This window comes from Theropithecus gelada, chromosome 9, assembly GCF_003255815.1.
Source record: "Theropithecus gelada isolate Dixy chromosome 9, Tgel_1.0, whole genome shotgun sequence".
NCBI classification, from domain to species: domain Eukaryota; kingdom Metazoa; phylum Chordata; class Mammalia; order Primates; family Cercopithecidae; genus Theropithecus; species Theropithecus gelada.
The window spans coordinates 106,560,712-106,570,556 of record NC_037677.1 but is presented as its reverse complement, the minus strand read 5'-3'; the positions used below and the strand labels follow the sequence as shown (position 1 = coordinate 106,570,556).

Genomic DNA, 9,845 nt, shown 5'->3' with positions numbered 1-9,845 from the left:
CTTTCCCAGGAAGCACATCTTTAGTTTTTTCATGCTTTAACTACAGAGTCTAATTCGGCTTGCCTAAATGTTTATTCAGTAATAACTTTGAGTTCTTGCAGGTAGCAGAATCTATCTGATACAGGTGTATTAGGCCTTCACCAAGGTCAAAGCAGGAGGAGGTGCCAATCACCTTTAAAAAAATGTGGTCACTTTCATTTAGTGCCAGGTGTTGTTCTAAGCACTAGGGATATAACAATGAACAAGAGAGCCACTATCCCTGCTTTTGAGGAGTGCACATTCTGGAACATTCATTTCTGCAGAAAATATATAAGGAGAACTTATGACATGTTAGATATTGTTCATCATTGAACAAAACAGAAGCAATCTGCACTTATGGTTATGTTGTGTGTGTGGGTGGTGGCAGGAGAGGGGTAAGAATACAGTACACATAAGTACATTAAAAGAATCATGTTAAAAGGTGATAAGTTCTATGGAAAAAACGAAGTAGGGTAAGGGGGATTAGGAATATTGGAAGGATTTACAAGTTTAAATAGGATGGTCAGGGTAGGTGATACCTGAACAAGGACTTGAAGGAAAATGAGGAAGGGAGCCTCAATGTTTGGGGGATGAGCAAGTCCAAGAGCCCTGGGGCACGAGTTTTTTTCAAGGAGAAAAGGGCCCTGCTTTTTCAAGGAGAGTCAGGAGGCCATTTTAGCTGAAGAAGAGTGAGCAAGGTGAGAACAGGAGGAAATGTGGTTGGGGGCAGATCAAATGGAGCTTTCATCCTGAGTGAAACGAGGAATTAATGGAAAGTGCTGAGCAGAGAAGTCACCTGCTCTCACGCTTCAAAGGACTGGTCTGGCGGCTTTGTTCAGTCTGGACTGTGCAGGTGCGGGGTGGTGGGGTGATATTTGGGGGGCTGCTGTAACCACATGGGTGGGGTGGTACAATCCTCTGATGCACATCAGAGGGTAGCAGGTGGAGGTGGTGTGACATGGTCAGATTAGGGGTCTATTTTGGAGGCAGGGCCAACAAGATTTTTCTGGCAGATTAGATGTGGGATGTGAAAGAGAAGAGGCAGGGAGGATTCCTAAATTTTTTTTTTTTTTTTTTTTTTTTTTTTTTGAGGCGGAGTCTCGCTCTGTCACCCAGGCTGGAGTGCAGTGGCGCGATCTCGGCTCACTGCAAGCTCCGCCTCCCGGGTTCACGCCATTCTCCTGCCTCAGCCTCCCAAGTAGCTGGGACTACAGGCGCCGCCACTACGCCCGGCTAATTTTTTGTATTTTTAGTAGAGACGGGGTTTCACTGTGTTAGCCAGGATGGTCTCGATCTCCTGACCTCGTGATCCGCCCGTCTCGGCCTCCCAAAGTGCTGGGATTACAGGCTTGAGCCACCACGCCCGGCCTGGATTCCTAAATTTTTATCCCTTAAGAATAGCCATTGAGGCCGGGCGCGGTGGCTCAAGCCTATAATCCCAGCACTTTGGGAGGCCGAGATGGGCGGATCATGAGGTCAGGAGATCGAGACCATCCTGGCTAACACGGTGAAACCCCGTCTCTACTAAAAAAATACAAAAAAACTAGCCGGGCGAGGTGGCGGGTGCCTGTAGTCCCAGCTACTCGGGAGGCTGAGGCAGGAGAATGGCGTAAACCCGGGAGGCGGAGCTTGCAGTGAGCTGAGATCCGGCCACTGCACTCCAGCCTGGGCGACAGAGCGAGAGACTCCGTCTCAAAAAAAAAAAAAAAAAGAATAGCCATTGATTGAGATGGCGAAGAAGACTGCTGGAGAACGTTTTTGTTTTGCTTCGGTGCATTGGGAGTTCCAGGAGTTCCGTTTGGATGTTAAGTTTGAAGGGGCTATTTACTATTCAAGCGGAGCGGAGAGCTGGATTTTGAAGCTCTCTGGGGACATACTTTTGGGGACATTTCTAAAGCTTGAGACCCTGCTCCAAAGCCTCGAAGACCCTGTCGAGGTTCTTCCAGAGCCGGCCACGTCCCTCTCTTCTCAGCCCTCCTAAATTAAGCCGGAAAATCCCTGGGACAGTAGCCCCTTTATTCGGCAAGGTCCTTTTTCCTCTTTGAGGAGCGACGAGAAAAACGAATAAAAATGAAGACGCGCAGCAGCACCGCGTCCTTTCCCCGCTCGCTGCAGGGAGAGGCAACGCGGCCTGGTCTGCAAGAACAGGCTCCGCTTTGGGCCGCAGGCGCTGCTGCCACGAACCCCAGCTCCAGGCGTGTGGGCGGGGCCTGCGTGTAGGCGGGGCCGCGGCGCCAGGGCACGCCACAGGCGAGGGCGTGGCCGACCCGGCGCTCGCCCGCCCGCCTGGTCTCGCGCTTCCCTCGCGCCGGCCCTTCAGCGGGTGATCAGCTGGTCTGCGCTCCCCTGACGTGGGCTGGGGCACGTCACCGCCGAATGGCAGCCTCCAGAAAGCCACCGCGAGTAAGGTGAGGGCACTCCGCCGGGAGCCGCCGTCCGGGCAGCGTGCAGCCCTCACTGCGCGGCCGCGTGTGTTGCACCTCTGCAGGCAGGGGCGCGCGGGTGAGGAGCCCCGCCCGCCGCAGTCTGGCTAGGGCCGCGCTCTCCGGAGCCCCGGAACGGGAGAAGGGGGAGGGGGTCCATGAAGCCGGGCGAGATCCTGTTCGTTTCCGGCGGGTCGGTGGGCACGGGGGCGGCCCGAGCCCGTTTCCTGGACGCATGTGCCCGCGGAACTGCAGCACTCGGCTCGAGGGGGCGGCGGCCGTCACAGATGCCGGCCCGCGGGAAGGCCCCGCTCATGGTGGAAGTTGGCCCCTCCTGGCCCCTCCTCGTGCCCGGCGAGGTGGGCGAGCCTCTGCCCTCGCTCCTGTTACCCAGGAATCTAAACCTCAAGTTACAATCTCGACAATACTGACTCCTGCAATTCGCTCTACTGATCTGTCACCGCCACAAGGATAGACGGTCGCGGGCTCCTCCCCACCCAAATGGTTTCAGAGGCTGTGTAAGGGGCTATTTTAGTATAACCTCCAGGAAAATCCCCCCAGTAGCCTGCCCTCGTCTCTCCTTGGGCACAGGAAGGTGAGAAGGATAATTTCCCGGCCTCAAGTTAAACATGTTTTAGTTTATTCCCCTCCCATAACCAGGGTATACTTATCAGAGCCTCTGATAAAGTGGGAGACGAAGAGAGGTGTTCAGAGTTCATGGAGGCCACAGGCCACTCCCTGCCCATCCCCAAGGGGTCACCCACCTGCTAATCGCTTGAGACATGAAAGCAGTCACTTTGCAGCGTGGCTAGCCTTTCTTGCCGAACACAGACTATGGCTCTTGGCTTGTGTTTGTAAGTAGGGGGGTCCCAAACCTACCTTGACCTGGATTTGCCCTTGCCACAGCTTGTTAGCGGTGAACAGAAAACCAGACCCACCCTGTGGAAGTATGTGGGGAGGGGTGGAGAACTTCCATCTGGAAGGAGCTTCCTGTAAGTGAAGTGCTGGAAATGGAGTCAGGCAAGTGGATAATGATGACTTAGGCTGTGGGCCTCAGGTGGCCTTCGAGGGCCAAGGTGATCTGTGCTAGATTTATGGACCCACAGCCTTTTAGGAGCAGAAGAGTCTTTTCTACACCAGCTGGTAGAGTCTTTTACCTCAAAGGAAAGTCCAGTGACAGGCTGAGAGAGGGGAGGCCATTTTCCGTAGGCGCCTCCCCTACTGGTAGAATTTGAGTGCCATCCAGTGTAAAAGTGAGCACTTCTTTCAGTTTAGGTAGTGGAAACTGAACTCCAGTTGATTTAGGTAAAATGGGGTTGAGCTGGCTTCTAGTGTGGCTGACTCCAGGAGCACCACCAACATTGGCTTCAGACTTGGCTTCTCTTTTGCATCTCTTGGCTCTGATTTATTCAGTATCGGCTTCATTCTCAGGCAGACTTTCTCCTTATGGCAGGTTATGACAGCTCTAGGCTGACAGCCCCAGCAGAGAAGTTGAACCCTCCTTCCTAATGGAGCAGAAGTCCCCGATCTGATTCTCACTGGGCTGACTTAATTCTCATGTTCATCTGTGAAGCAATCATTATGGCCAGAGGGAGGGATTGACCAGCTCTGGGTCCCAGAACCTGATGGGTGTGTCGATAAGACTCCTTTGAATCCCTTGGGCTGAAATGGAGAGGGTACCTTCTCAAAAGGAAAACCAAGGTTCCCATCGAAAGGAGGGATAGATTCTGGGTAGGCAAAGACAACATTGCTTACTTCCCAACTTTGGAACTTGTTCCAGTTTACCCTTGTCTCATCCCACTAGGTGTGATTGAGCATCTTGTTCCTTGTTTTGCCCCATGCTGAACACTACACATGTGTGATTCCCATGAACTGGGGATTGCAGGGGGGTGAGGTATTCGGAACCCTGCCAGAATTTCTTTGAAAAAGAGGGAGAAGGCCTTTTCCAGTGCTGCCATAGCCATCTTACACAAAGATTGAAAGTGCGCTGCATGCTTCTTGCCCCTTACCCACTTTGTGGCTCATCATGAAGTTGAGAAGGTGAAGGTCGAAGAAGTTCTGGGAAGGGTAGGGGCACTGAGCTGGAAGTTGGGAGGCCTGAACACTGGTTCTGGCTGTGTCAGCAGTTACCTGTAAGGCCTTGAGCTCGTCATTTGATCTCTGTTTCTTGGTTTCCTTGTCTAGAGGAAGGAATTGAGTTGGATAGTCCCTGAGGTATATTCTTCTAGCTCTTTTTTTTTTTTTTTTTTTTTTTTGAGACGGAGTCTCGCTCTGTCGCCCAGGCTGGAGTGCAGTGGCCAGATCTCAGCTCACTGCAAGCTCCACCTCCCGGGTTCACGCCATTCTCCTGCCTCAGCCTCCCAAGTAGCTGGGACTACAGGCACCCGCCACCTCGCCCGGCTAGTTTTTTGTACTTTTTAGTAGAGACGGGGTTTCACCGTATTAACCAGGATGGTCTCGATCTCCTGACCTCGTGATCCGCCCGTCTCGGCCTCCCAAAGTGCTGGGATTACAGGCTTGAGCCACCGCGCCCGGCCTCTTCTAGCTCTTAACATTTAACGATAATTGTGCTTTAAAAGAGAACTTAAGAATTTTATTTGTCCAAACAAGTGAAGGGTGGATAGATCTTGGACTCTACAGAGACCAGGATATGACAAGAGCAGAGCAGCTGTAGTATTGAGCTGCTTTATAGCTCCTGTGATCCTGACAGAAAGGTGGAGGTGTTGATGCTCACAGAGAGTTTGAGCTCACCTGTCAGACCTGGTTTCTGGTCTTGGCTTTGCAGCTACTGAGTTATATGGCCTATGGTAAGTTATCTTTGCTTTTTTCTTCTGTAAAATGAATGAATAGGATTACCTCAAGATAACCTTGGCTAGGCATGGTGGCTCACACCTATAGTCCCAGCGCTTTGGGAGGCTGAGGTGGGAGGATCACTTGAGGCCAGGAGTTTGAGACCAGACTGGGCAATGTGGTGAGATCCTGTCTCTTCAGAAAATTATTAAAAAAAATGAAAAATCAGGTGGGTGTGATGGCACATGCTTGTAGTCCTAGGTCCTTGGGAGATTGAGGCAGGAGAATTGCTTGAGCTCAGAAGTTTGAGGCTGTGGTAACCTAAGGTTGTGCAACTGCACTCCAGCCTGAGTGACACAGCAAGACCCTGTCTCTAAAAAAAAGATAACCTTCCAACTCTGTAGTCATGTGTCTGAACCAGTCGTTGGGATCACTTACTTATCAGCTTAGAAACTTATGTACGAAGTAATGGGAAATTGGGTGAGAATCCGACTTGTATCTCTGTCTACAAGAAAGAGACGTTATAAAATTTATAACGGCTTTATTGAGATACAACTCATTTACATGCAATTCATCTGTTAAAATGTACAATTCAAGTTATTAGTATGGTCACAGAGTTGTACAACTATCATCACAATCATTTTAGGTCATTTTCTTCATCCCCAGAAGAAATCCTGTTACCCACAATCAGTCACTCCTCATTTTTCCCGACCTCACCTCAGCCCTTGGCAACCACTAACACTGCATGTCTACTTCCTGTCTTTATAGATTTGTCTATTCTGGACATTTCATGTGAATAGAATCATATACTACGTGGTCTTTCGTATTAGACTTTTTCCCTTAGCATGTTTTCAAGGTTCATGTATGTCGAGGTGTGATTTCTTTTTTCTTTTCTTTTCTTTTTTTTTTGAGATGGATCCTTGCTCTGTTGCCAGGCTAGAGTGCAGTGGCATGATCTCGGCTCACTGCAGCCTCCCCCTTCTGGGTTCAAGCGATTCTCCTGCCTCAGCCTCCTGAGTAGCTGGGACTACAGGAGTGTACCACCACACCCAGCTAATTTTTGTATTTTTAGTAGAGGCGGGGTTTCACTATGTTGGCCAGGGTGGTCTCTATCTCTTGACCTCATGATCTGCCCGTCTCGGCCTCCCAAAGTGCTGGGATTACAGGTGTGAGCCACTGCGCCTGGCATTTCTTTTTATTGCCAAATAACATTCCATTGTACGGATAGACGCTTTTATTTATCCATTTATCAGTTGAGCATTTGAGTTGTGCCTACAATTTGGCTGTTACAAATAATGCAGCTGTGAATATTTTTATAAGGATATATATTTTCAGTTTTCTTGATTATGTACCTAGGAATGGTTTTCCAAAGCCGTTACACCATTTTAGATTCTCATCAGGAATGTTTGAGGGTTCTAATTTTTTCCATACCCTCACTTGCCCTTGTTATTGTCAGTCTTTTTTATTATAACCTTGCTAGTGCATGTGAAGTGGTGTCACATTGTGGTTTCGATTTGTATTTCCCTAATGACTAATGATATTGAACATCTTTTCATGTACTTCTTGGTCATTTGTGTACTTTTGCTGGAGAAATGTCTATTGAGATCCTTAGGCCATTTTAAAATTGGTTATATGTCTTTTTATTGTTGAGTTGTAATACTTTTTTTTTTTTTTGAGACAGAGTCTCCCCTGTCGCCCAGGCTGGAGTGCGGTGGCGCCATCTCAGCTCACTGCAGCCTCCACGTCCTGGGTTCACGCTGTTCTCCTGCCTCAGCCTCCCGAGTAACTGGGACTGTATATAGGCGCCTGCCACCACACCCAGCTAATTTTTTTGTGTTTTTAGTAGAGACAGGGTTTCACTGCGTTAGCCAAGATGGTCTCGATCTCCTGACCTCGTGATTTGCCCATCTTGGCCTCCAAAGTGCTAGGATTACAGGCGTGAGCCACCGCACCCAGCGAGTTGTAATAGTTCTTTATGTATTCTGGATACTAGACTCAACAGATCTGCAGATATTTTCTCCTGTTCTGTGGGTTGTCATCCATTTTCTTGATGGTATCCTTTGAAACACAAACATTTTAAATTCTGATGAAGTCCAGTGTATCTCTTTTTTCTTTTGTTGCTGTGCATTTTGATTTGTGTCTCAAGAAGTCATTGCCTAATCGAAGGTCAGGCAGACTTACGTTTGTGCTTTAAGAGTTTTACAGTTTAGCTCCTATGTTTATGCCTGTGATCCATTTGTATTAATTTTTGTTTATGGTATGAGGTGGGTTAAACTTCATTTTTCTTTTTTTGAGACAGTGTCTCTCTGTGTGACCAAGGCTAGACTGCAGTGGGGCGATCACAGCTCACTGCTGCCTCAACCTGTCTGGCTTAAGCGATCCTCCCGCCTCAGCCTTCTAAGTAGCTGGGACCATAGGTGTGCACCACCAAACCTGGCTCATTTTTGTAAATTTTGTAGAGATGTGTTTTGCCATGTTGCCCAAGCTGGTCTTGAACCCTTGGACTCAGGCAGTCTGCCTGTCTCAGCCTCCCAAAGTACTGGGATTACAGATGTGAGTAATTGTGCCTGGCTTTTTTTTTTTTTTGAGACAGGGTCTTACTCTGTAACCCAAGCTGGAGTGCAGTGGTGCTATAATGGCTCACTGCAGCCTCGACCTCCAGGGTTCAAGTGATCCACCCTACCTTAGCCTCCAGAGTAGCTGGGACTACAGGTGCATGCCACCATGCCCGACTAATTTTTGTGTTTTTTGTAGAAATGGAGTTTTGCCATGTTGGAAACTTTATTCTTTTGCATGTGGATATTCACTTGTCCCAGCACCATTTGTTGAAGAGACTCTTCCTTCCCCCATTGAATGGTCTTGGCATCCTCAAAAATCAGTTGACAGTTGTGAGGGTTTATTTCTGGACTCTTAATTCTGTTTTACTCATTTGTAAGTCCATTCTTATGCTAGTACCACACTGTCTGGTATTTAAGTTTGAAATTGGGATGGAAGAGTTCTTTTCAAGATTCTGTTCTTTTTCAAGATTGTTTTGGCTATTCTGGGTCCCTTGCATTTCCATATGAATTTTAGAATCTGCTTGTCAATTTCAGCCTACAAGCTAGCTAGAATTTTGGCAGGGAATGCATTGAGTCCATAGATCAATTTGGGAAGTACTGTCATCTTACCAATAGTAAACCTTCCAATCCATGACCATGGAATAGCTTTTGTTTATTTAGGTCTTCTTCAGTTACTTTCAGCAGTCTTTTTTAGTTTTTATGGTGTACATTTTGCACTTCTTTTCTTAAATTTATTTCTAACTTTTTTTTGTTTTTGATGTTATTGTAAATGGACTTTTCTTAATTTTATTTTTGGATTGTTCATTGCAAGGATATAGAAGTCAAATTGATTTTTTAAATATTGATTTTTGTATCCTGTGTTCTTGATGAACTCAGTTATTGGTTCTAATTTTGTTTGTGGATTGTTTAGGATTTTCTGTATTCAAGATTATGTCATTTGCAAATAGAGATAGTTTTACTTCTTCTTTTCTAAACTGGATGCCTTTTGTTTCATTTTCTTGCCTCCTTACCCTAGATAGAACTTCTGGCACGATATTGAATAGAAGTGCCAAGAGTAGACATCCCTGTCATGTTCCTGATCATAGGGGAAAGCATTTAGTCTTTCAACATTAAGAATGATGTTAGCTGTAGGTTTTGTAATACCCTTTGTCAGGTTGAGGACTTTTTCTTCTAGTTTGCTGAGTACTTTTATCTTGAAGGGACATTGGATTTTGTCATGCTTTTTCTGCATTTGTTGAGAAGACCAGGTAGATTTTGTTCTTTATTCTGTTGATATGGCCTGTTATAGTAATTGATTTTTCATATATTGAGCCAACCTTGTATTCCTGGGATAAGTCCCACTTGGCGATGATGATTCTTTTTATGTTGTTCTAGATTCAATTTGCTGGTATTTTGTTGAGAATATTTGTATTTATATTTTACAAGACATATTGGGGTGTCTTACTTTTTTATGAAAGAATAATATGTTTACCCTAGTTAAGAACATCCCATTCTGTCCAGTAAAACTAAAGTCACAGCCATATGAAAGCAGGCCTAGAGTCATTGGTAAAGCTGCCTGGTTATCTGGTTCTGGCTGTGTGGTAGACTGAGCTAATGTGTCCCTCTCTATCTTTACCAACATGTAAACATGCGGTTAAATTATAACTTAATCAACTTTGAGTTCATAGCTGAGTAAAATTCAAAACCTTTTCTGTGGCCCACAGTAGGCCCCCTGGTGCCTCTATGCCGTTGTCTCTGAACCACTTACCTCCCCATCCCCGGATACAATCACACTGTGCTGGCCTTCTTGCTTTTCCTCAGGTACACTAGACATACTCCTGCCTCATGGTCTTTGCACTTGCTGTTCTCCTGGAACATTGTTCCCCTAGCCGTTCACATGGCTTGCTTCCTCACTCTTTTTAGGTCTGTGTTAAAATGTTGTCTGTTACCAGAGAGGCTGTCCCTGGCTACCCCATATGAAATAATCCTTCCCCTTACCTCCTTGATGCTTTCTTCCCCTTGCCCTGCTTTACTTTTTTTCACAAAACAAGTTCTTTTTTTTTTTTTTTTTTTTTTT

General features: G+C 46.7%; 1 protein-coding gene across 8 annotated transcripts in view; it reads left to right on the top strand.

The window, feature by feature from the left end:
• Window positions 1–2,282: 2,282 nt before the first annotated feature.
• The window catches only part of XPNPEP1 (X-prolyl aminopeptidase 1), a 61,726-nt gene continuing 54,163 nt past the window's right edge, over window positions 2,283–9,845 (top strand). For 4 of the 8 annotated variants that reach the window (XM_025395906.1, XM_025395905.1, XM_025395908.1 and 1 more), the window contains exon 1: window positions 2,283–2,426. Coding sequence is in view for 4 of the 8 variants with exons in the window: in XM_025395903.1 (XP_025251688.1) it covers window positions 2,395–2,426 (32 nt within the window). In the remaining 4 variants the exon portion in view is untranslated. Of the gene's footprint in view, window positions 2,427–2,585; window positions 2,960–9,845 lie in introns of those variants that run through there. The other 4 variants (XM_025395903.1, XM_025395904.1, XM_025395900.1 and 1 more) reach the window with 2 other exon arrangements.